Source organism: Somniosus microcephalus, chromosome 3, assembly GCF_052327205.1.
Source record: "Somniosus microcephalus isolate GS21.2 chromosome 3, FLI_Smic_1.0, whole genome shotgun sequence".
NCBI classification, from domain to species: Eukaryota; Metazoa; Chordata; class Chondrichthyes; order Squaliformes; family Somniosidae; genus Somniosus; species Somniosus microcephalus.
Genome location: NC_140989.1, coordinates 173,944,838 through 173,954,776, shown reverse-complemented (window position 1 = coordinate 173,954,776; position 9,939 = coordinate 173,944,838). Strand labels below are relative to the sequence as shown.

The following is a 9,939-nucleotide window of genomic DNA, read 5'->3' as shown; positions in this document are numbered from 1 at the left end:
GCGCTCTCTCTCTTCCCCCCGTCGCGCTCTCTCTCTTCCCCCCGTCGCGCTCTCTCTCTTCCCCCCGTCGCGCTCTCTCTCTTCCCCCCGTCGCGCTCTCTCTCTTCCCCCCGTCGCACTCTTCTCTCTTCCCCCCGTCGCGCTCTCTCCCCCCCCGTCGTGCTCTCTCTTCCCCCCCCGTCGCTCTCTCTCTTCCCCCCCGTCGCTCTCTCTTCCCCCCCCGTCGCTCTCTCTCTTCCCCCCCGTCGCTCTCTCTTCCCCCCCGTCGCTCTCTCACTTCCCCCCCCGTCGCTCTCTCTCTTCCCCCCCCAGTCGCTCTCTCTCTTCCCCCCCAGTCGCTCTCTCTCTTCGCCCCCCAGTCGCTCTCTCTCTCCCCCCCCAGTCGCTCTCTCTCTCCCCCCAGTCGCTCTCTCTCTCCCCCCAGTCGCTCTCTCTCTTCCCCCCCAGTCGCTCTCTCGCTTCCCCCCCAGTCGTTCTCTCGCTTCCCCCCCCCCCAGTCGTTCTCTCTCTTCTCCCCCCAGTCGCTCCCTCTCTCTCTTCCAACAACATGCCCTCAAAAAAGCCTCTGCACCGCCCCCCCCACTCGCTCTCTCTCTCTTCCCCCCCACTCGCTCTCTCTCTTCCCCCCCCACTCGCTCTCTCTCTTCCAACAACAACATGCCCTTGAAAAAGTCTCTCTCCTCTCTCTCCCCGTCTCTCTCTCTCTCCCCCATCTCTCTCTCTCTCCCCCAGTCTCCCTCTCTCTCTCCCTCAGTCGCTCTGTCTCTCCCCCTCAGTCTCTCTCTCTCTCCCCCCTCAGTCTCTCTCTCTATCTCCCCAGTCTCTCCCTCTCTCTCTCTCCACATCTCTCTCTCACCCCTCAGTCGCTCTCTCTCTCCCCCTCAGTCGCTCTCTCTCTCTATCTCCCCATTCTCTCTCTCTCTCCCAGTCTCTCTCTCTCACACTCCCAATCTCTCTCTCTCTCACACTCCCAGTCTCTCTCTCTCACACTCCCAATCTCTCTCTCTCTCACACTCCCAGTCTCTCTCTCACACTCCCAGTCTCTCTCTCTCACACTCCCAATCTCTCTCTCACACACTCCCAATCTCTCTCTCTCTCACTCCCAATCTCTCTCTCTGACACTCCCAATCTCTCTCCCTCTCTCACATTCCCAATCTCTCTCTCTCACATTCCCAATCTCTCTCTCTCACACTCCCAATCTCTCTCTCTCTCACATTCCCAATCTCTCTCTCTCTCACTCCCAGTCTCTCTCTCTCACACTCCCAATCTCTCTCTCTCAGACTCCCAATCTCTCTCTCTCACACTCCCAATCTCTCTCTCTCTCACACTCCCAATCTCTCTCTCTCACACTCCCAATCTCTCTCTATCTCTCACACTCCCAATCTCTCTCTCTCTCACACTCCCAATCTCTCTCTCACACTCTCAGTCTCTCTCTCTCTCACACTCCCAATCTCTCTCGCTCACACTCCCAATCTCTCTCTCTCTCACACTCCCAATTTCTCTCTCTCACACTCCCAATCTCTCTCTCTCACACTCCCAATCTCTCTCTCTCTCACACTCCCAATCAGTTCAGTTCAGTTCAAATGCTTTATTGGCATGAAAGTTTACAGAGAACCATATTGCCAAAGCTTACATTGCAAAAAGGTACAGTTTTCCAACATTCTGTAGGTGTCAATCGATTTGACATTTGTTGCGTATATACAATATTACTTTTAAACAATATTAATTTTAAACAGTCTTTCTACTTCATTTGGTACGTTCAATATTAATTTTAAACAGTCTTACTTTTAAACAGTCCTCAGGTTGTGACATGTTGTTACATATTTAGCCCCAAGGTATGGTCTGTCTCCTTCTCCTAGGACTAATCTCAATTTTGACAGATCATCCAATTCCTTGAAATCTGGGGTTGTTTGGCTTAGCTTGTTGAATAATATGTTTCTTGATGTGTTGAATTTTTCGCATTTTAGGAGGAAATGCATTTCTGTTTCAACCTCGCCAGCCAGACATTGATCGCATATTCTCTCTCTCTCTCACACTCCCAATCTCTCTCTCTCTCACACTCCCAATCTCTCTCTCTCTCACTCCCAATCTCTCTCTCTCTCACACTCCCAATCTCTCACTCCCAATCTCTCTCTCTCTCACTCCCAATCTCTCTCTCTCTCACACTCCCAATCTCTCTCTCTCACACACTCCCAATCTCTCTCTCTCACACACTCCCAATCTCTCTCTCACACACACTCCCAATCTCTCTCTCTCACACACTCCCAATCTCTCTCTCTCTCACACTCCCAATCTCTCTCTCTCACACACTCCCAATCTCTCTCTCTCACACACTCCCAATCTCTCTCTCACACTCCCAATCTATCTCTCTCACACACTCCCAATCTCTCTCTCACACACCCAATCTCTCTCTCTCACACTCCCAATCTCTCTCTCTCACACACTCCCAATCTCCCTCTCTCTCACACACTCCCAATCTCTCTCTCTCTCTCACACTCCCAATCTCTCTCTCTCACACACTCCCAATCTCTCTCTCTCTCTCTCACTCCCAATCTCTCTCTCTCACACTCCCAGTCTCTCTCTCTCTCACTCCCAATCTCTCTCACACTCCCAGTCTCTCTCTCTCACACTCCCAATCTCTCTCTCACACACCCAATCTCTCTCTCTCACACTCCCAATCTCTCTCTCTCACACACTCCCAATCTCTCTCTCTCTCACACTCCCAATCTCTCTCTCTCTCACACTCCCAATCTCTCTCTCACACTCCCAATCTCTCTCTCACACTCCCAGTCTCTCTCTCTCACACTCCCAATCTCTCTCTCTCACACTCCCAATCTCTCTCTCTCTCACACACCCAATCTCTCTCTCTCACACTCCCAGTCTCTCTCTCTCTCTCTCACATTCCCAATCTCTCTCTCTCACACTCCCAATCTCTCTCTCTCTCACACTCCCAATCTCTCTCTCTCTCACACTCCCAATCTCTCTCTCACTCCCAATCTCTCTCTCTCTCTCTCACTCCCAATCTCTCTCACACTCCCAATCTCTCTCTCACTCCCAATCTCTTTCTCTCTCACTCCCAATCTCTCTCTCACTCCCAATCTCTCTCTCACTCCCAATCTCTCTCTCTCTCTCACTCCCAATCTCTCTCACACTCCCAATCTCTCTCTCACTCCCAATCTCTTTCTCTCTCACTCCCAATCTCTCTCTCACTCCCAATCTCTCTCACACTCCCAATCTCTCTCTCTCTCTCACTCCCAATCTCTCTCTCTCTCACATTCCCAATCTCTCTCTCTCACATTCCCAATCTCTCTCTCTCTCACTCCCAATCTCTCTCTCTCACACTCCCAATCTCTCTCTCTCACACATTCCCAATCTCTCTCTCTCACTCCCAGTCTCTCTCACACTCCCAATCTCTCTCTCTCAGACTCCCAATCTCTCTCTCTCTCACACTCCCAATCTCTCTCTCTCTCACACTCCCAATCTCTCTCTCTCACACTCCCAATCTCTCTCTCACACTCCCAATCTCTCTCTGTCTCTCACACTCCCAATCTCTCTCTCTCACTCCCAATCTCTCTCTCTCACACTCCCAATCTCTCTCTCTCTCACACTCCCAATCTCTCTCTCTCACACTCCCAATCTCTCTCTCTCTCACACTCCCAATCTCTCTCTGTCTCTCACACTCCCAATCTCTCTCTCTCTCACACTCCCAATCTCTCTCTCTCTCACTCCCAATCTCTCTCTCTCTCACACTCCCAATCTCTCTCTCTCACACACTCCCAATCTCTCTCTCACACACTCCCAATCTCTCTCTCTCTCACACTCCCAATCTCTCTCTCCCTCACACTCCCAATCTCTCTCTCTCACACTCCCAATCTCTCTCTCTCTCACACTCCCAGTCTCTCTCTCTCTCTCTCTCACATTCCCAATCTCTCTCTCTCACACTCCCAATCTCTCTCTCTCTCACACTCCCAATCTCTCTCTCTCTCTCACACTCCCAATCTCTCTCACTCCCAATCCCTCTCTCTCACTCCCAATCTCTCTCACACTCCCAATCTCTCTCTCTCTCACTCCCAATCTCTCTTTCTCTCACTCCCAATCTCTCTCTCTCTCACTCCCAATCTCTCTCACACTCCCAATCTCTCTCTCTCTCACACTCCCAATCTCTCTCTCCTTCCCTCTCTCTCTCTCTCTCTCTCCTTCCCTCTCTCTGTCTCTCTCTCCTTCCCTCTCTTTCTCCTTCCCTCTCTCTCCTTCCCTCTCTCTCTCTCTCCTTCCATCTCTCTCTCTTTCCTTCCATCTCTCTCTCTCTCCTTCCCCCTCTCTCTCTCTCTCTCCTTCCCCTCCTCTCTCTCTCTCCTTCCCTCTCTCTCTCCTTCCCTCTCTCTCTCCTTCCCTCTCTCTCATTCCCTCTCTCTCTCTCTCCTTCCCTCTCTCTCTTCCCCCCAGTCGCTCCCTCTCTCTCTTCCAACAACAACATGCCCTCGAGAAAGCCTCGGCACCGCCGGGCTCCCCCAGCTAGTATATATATAAAAGGATATGTCCCTCTGTCTGTCTCTCTGTCCGGCTATACAATCAAAAGTTATAGAGTGTACCTACACATGTGTTCTATCAAAAGAAAGCTCATCATTTGGGGACTCTTGTAGGTGTATTTACTTTTTGGTCGGGCAAAAATTGTTCGCACATTATACAAACAACCTTCAAAATTCCACTCATTATCCACTCATTAGTATTGACTGACGTCAAGGTCGACCAATCCTGTGCCGTCATGATTGACCAATCCTACAGTTCAGTCACCTGATGGTTGACCAATCGGTGTGTGTGTGGGCGGGACTAATCGTTTTCATCTCAGGGATCTGTCAGCCATTATACAGCAGCCAGGGCAGCTCAAAACTTTCGTAATCCAGGTCAGTTTCTTTTTAAAAAAAAGTAAGATTTACCAAAAATGTTTTATAAATACTTTAACTTTCATCTTTGAAGGTATTAAAAGCTGGAAATGTTTAGCTTAAAAAACAGTGCAAAACGGGCCTAGGCTTCTCCAACTGCCAACAGCCCAAATCCAATCCCAGGCTTCCGGCCCACACATCCACCAGGCCCAAAAAAGCCCTGGAAACTGCCGACAACCCAAATCCAGTCCCAGGCTCCTGGCCCACACATCGACCAGGCCCAAAAAAGCACTCGCAACGCGGGGCTCCCCTGCTAGTATATCAATATAAAGCCTTGTCTCTCCCTCTGGGAGATGCCAATTGAAGCACTGTGCACAGCCATTGCCCTTTCGCACATACTCTTTCATTGTGCCTCAGCTGCATTGTACTCCTTACTTGAAGATGGGGCTCTCAGCTGAGGAACAGCAGAGGCTGTGCTTCTCCTCTGCTAGTAGGGAGTTTCTCAGTGGAATCAGAGGCCATGGATACAGAGGATATCCCTGTTTAGTAAGTGACATCAGCCCCTTCAGATAATGCAGGCACCATGAACTGCCACACTCCAGTGGACCCTGCTACTTGCTACCCCTTGTCCAGCTGCCTGATGTGGCAGATGCCTCCTGGTTTGGAAGGATGCGGTCATATGAAAGATTTACGCATGGTAACAGGTTCTACAGGAAGGGCTGTCCCTGACCCAGATGTTGTACGTGTATCATTGTGCAGATGGCACAAGCCTGTCATGACATAAGCAGAGCGGCAAAGGTACACCATGTGCTGGCACAGGTCCTGGGGTAGTAATGGGCATGGCCAAAACATCTGAGAGGTTGTCGCACATTAGCTCCTCATGAACTCCTTCCTCATTTCATTGATGCAGAACGTTCAGAATTCCCATAGGAATATCTTTCCTAACCTTTATTGTAAGGTTCAACATCAAAGCTAGCAGGAACCAAGTAATAGAGATGGAAAATGCCCATAATGCATGAGTAGAGGCCTACTCAACAAAATCAACAAACGCCTGGTGAAAAATGCAGTAACGACACATGAAACCAAAACAAAAACACAAAGCATATCTTCTCCCCTTCAGAGGCCTGCTTCAATAGGCCAGCTCTGGGAACCTCCCATTGTGTCCACTTTTTATGGGTGAAGCTGTGGCTGTGAACGGAGCTGGGCATAACTAAGCAGTAAGTGTGGACCAGTTTGGCAGTCAATATTTTGTGGGATGCAATCTTGGGCCATGTATCTGGTATTATCGGGTAGTCTTATCTTTCCAGGTTCTTTACAGTGGGCTGTCTTCTCCTGCAGCTGTTCAAGGGTCTTGAAAATACCATGGGCAGTGTTGAGCCTGCCAGGTTCATTGATGTTTTATGAGGAAGGTGCTCTGAAGTACCAAACAGGTCAAATCCTTTTCACATCCACCTCATACAGCAGGACATCTGTTTTGCTGAGGGAGTACTGCACTGTCTGAGGTGCCGTTTTTCAGATGAGACATTAAACCGAGGCCCCGTCTGCTCTCTCAGGTGGATGTAAAAGATCCCATGGCACTATTTTGAAGAAGAGCAGGGGAGTTCTCCCCGGTGTCCTGGCCAATATTTATCCCTCAATCAACATCACTAAAACAGATTATCTGGTCATTATCTCATTGCTGTTTGTGGGAGCTTGCTGTGCACATATTGGCTGCCGCGTTTCCCACATTACAACAGTGACTACACTCCAAAAAGTACTTAATTGGCTGTAAAGCGCTTTGAGACGTCCGGTGGTCGTGAAAGGCGCTATAGAAATGAAAGTCTTTCTTCTTTCTAAAAACCCATTGGTTCACGAATGTCCTTTAAGGAAGGGAATCTGCCGTCCTTACCCAGTCTAGACTATATGTGACTCCAGACCCACAGCAATGTGGTTGACTCTTAGCTGCCCTCTGATATAGCCTAGCAAGCCACTCAGTTGTATGAATCCGCTACAAAAAAGTACCAGGCGGATCACTCAGCATCGACCTAGACATGGGATTCATTCGCACGTGACAAAGGCACACCCAACCGTCGACTGACCTGGGAGTGCAGTGAGGAGCGAGAGCGGACCTGCGTGAGGTACAAGGCGGCGACTTTAAAAGGAGGAGCGAGGCGAGGCCCGACCACAGCGGCTGACCTGGGAGTGCAGTGAGGAGCGAGAGCGGACCTGCGTGAGGTACGAGGCGGTGACTTTAAATGGAGGAGCGAGGCGAGGCCCGACCAATTCAGCAGCAGGGGAGAGAGGTAAAAAGTAATCCAAGTGTGACGTCACCAGGAAGCAGGTAAGTGATTGGTTGGTGAGTATTTCTTTCTCCTTTTCATTACAAGCTTAAATTCTGCGGTTTATATTTTCTTGAGTCTCTGTGGTGTAGTGGGGACAGTTACTAAATAAGTGCCCTAGAGTATATCTTTAACTGGTGGTATTGAATTAATTTAAATTAATTAAAGGGGTAAGTCATGCCAGGAGAGCCCAGCCCCATGTTATGCTCCTCTTGCTCTATGTGGGAATTCAGGGACGCTGCCAGTGTCCCTGACGACCACGTGTGCCAGAAATGCATCCAGCTGCAGCTACTAACGGGCCGTATGGAGATGTTGGAGCTGCGGATGGATGGGTTGTGGAGCATTCATGATGCTGAGAGGGTCGTGGATTACACGTTTGATGAGTTGGTCATGCCGCAGGGTAGGGCTGCACAAGCAGAAGGGAAATGGGTGACCACCAGGCGGAGCAATAGAAGCAGGCAGGTAGTGCAGGGGACCCCTGTGACCATCCCCCTTTCAAACAGGTATACCAGTTTGGATACTGTTGAGGGGGATGACTCACCAGGGGAAGGCAGCAGCAGCCAACTTCCTGGTACCAGGGGTGCTTCTGCTGCTCAGGAAGGGAGGAAAAAGAGTGGGAGAGCAATAGTGGTAGGGGATTCTATTGTAAGGGGAACAGATAGGCGTTTCTGTGGCCGTAGACTTGACTCCAGGATGGTTTGTTGCCTCCCTGGTGCCAGGGTCAAGGATGTCACTGAACGGCTGCAGGGCATTCTGAAGGGGGAGGGTGAACAGGCAGGGGTCGTGGTTCACATTGGGACCAACAACATAGGTAGGAAGAGGGATGAGGTCCTGCAGCAAGAATTTAGGGAGCTAGGTAGCAGATTAAAGAGTAGGACCTCAAAGGTTGTAATCTCTGGATTACTCCCAGTGCCACGTGCTAGTGAGTATAGGAATAGGAGGATAGAGCAGATGAATGCGTGGCTAATGAGTTGGTGCAGGAGGGAGGGCTTTAGTTTCCTGGATCACTGGGCCTGCTTCTGGGGAAGGTGGGACTTGTACAAGTCAGACGGGTTGCACCTGAACCAGAGCGGGAAAAATATATTTGCGGGGAGGTTTGCAAGCACTGTTCGGGGGGGTTTAAACTAAAATGGCAGGGGGTTGGGAACCTGAGCAGGGAGACAGAGGAAAGGAAAACAGGGATAAAAGCAAAAGATAGGAAGGAGAAAAACAAAAGTGGCATTCAGAGAAATCAACGTGGCCACAGTAAATAATAATTCTAATAGGTCTAAGAGCGTTAAAAAAACAAGCCTGAAGGCTTTGGCCTAGAAATTCAGTTGTTTGCGCCAGCTGCTAGCGCCTTAGGAGGAGGAGAAGTGGGGTGCTAAGCGGCTAGCGCCCGGGCGCAGCGCGATCTGCGCCTCTCGCGAACTTCAGTTAAGATTTAGCGGCGGCGCAAAACCTTTGCGCGCGCTCAGCTGCACGCGCAGATCCTGACGTCATTTCATGGTGCAACGCCCTTTGTGCGCCCCAAACCGGAAATTCAGTGGCGCCGGCCTATTGTGCGCCTGGCGCCCCTAGCGACTGGTAGAGGGGAATGGTTCCCAGTCGCTGCGGGGCGCAGGGGGCGCTAATTAAAGGGGACTCCTCCTGCAGTATAAATGGCAGCCATTTTGCACCATTCCTTCTTTGTGAGAGACGGATCTTTGGAGAGAGACAAAGGTAGAGAGCTTTCTGGTTTGGCTCAACACTCGCACAGGTACTTGTGGCTTCAGGCCACAGCTTTGCACTTGTCTTTAACTTCAGAGTCATAGCATTGATTAGAAACATATAATGGGGGCTGCAATGGGTGGAAACGTTCGGCTTCTCCATTGCATTCAAAGGGCTCAGAGACGCCGTGAGAGAGTGCCAGTCATGGCCAGATGGAGAAGGGGCAACAGGCGTCGGCAAAGGAGGCCTTACCCACCCAGGGTATACCGCCAGCAGTTCTCATATCTGAACATGTCTGAGGAGCAGTGTGTTCGGAGGCTGCGATTCAGAAGGGCGGTGGTCACTGAGATCTGCCACCTGCTTCGCGGAGATCTGTAGCCACAGCTGAGGAGCAGGACGTCTCTGTCGGTGGTAGTGAAGGTGACGGTGGCTCTCAACTTCTATGCCACCGGCTCCTTCCAATCCGCTACTGGGGACATTTCCAACATCTCCCAGTTTGCGGTACATTGCTGCATCCGCCAGATGACCAATTCCCTTTTCAGAAGGAGACATCAGTTCATCTCCTTCCCCATGACCGTTGACAAGCAGCAACAGCGTGCAATGGGCTTTGCAGCATTAGCGGGCTTCCCCATGGTGCAGGGCGTCATTGACTGCACGCATGTGGCTTTGCGGGCACCTCTAGAGAATGCCAAGGATTACCGCAACCGGAAGGGCTACCATTCGCTCAACGTGCAGTTGGTGTGTGACCACAGGCAGCTCATCCTAGCTGTCAATGCCCGCTTTCCAGGCAGCACCCACGATGCCTTCATCCTGCGCCAGACTTCTGTGGCAGACATGTTTGAGGCCCAGCCTCACCCACAAGGATGGCTTCTCGGGGACAAAGGCTATCCTTTGTGCACCTGGCTGATGACCCCGCTCCATGCGCCCAGCACCCATGCTGAAGAGTGATACAATGACAGCCATCAAGGAACCAGGAAGATCATTGAGCAAACAATCGGCGTGCTGAAGCAACGGTTCCGCTGTCTGGATCGTTCCGGGGGAGCCCTACA

At 50.9% G+C, this 9,939-nt stretch overlaps 1 protein-coding gene across 1 annotated transcript in view; it reads right to left on the bottom strand.

The window, feature by feature from the left end:
• Positions 1 to 5,893, bottom strand: part of LOC147121583 (cyclin-dependent kinase-like 4) — a 32,005-nt gene extending 26,112 nt beyond the window's left edge. Inside the window, exon 1 of the mRNA XM_085977967.1 lies at positions 5,830 to 5,893. Within this exon, the coding sequence (XP_085834093.1) occupies positions 5,830 to 5,893 (64 nt within the window). The remainder of the gene's footprint in view (positions 1 to 5,829) is intronic.
• Positions 5,894 to 9,939: the final 4,046 nt, after the last annotated feature.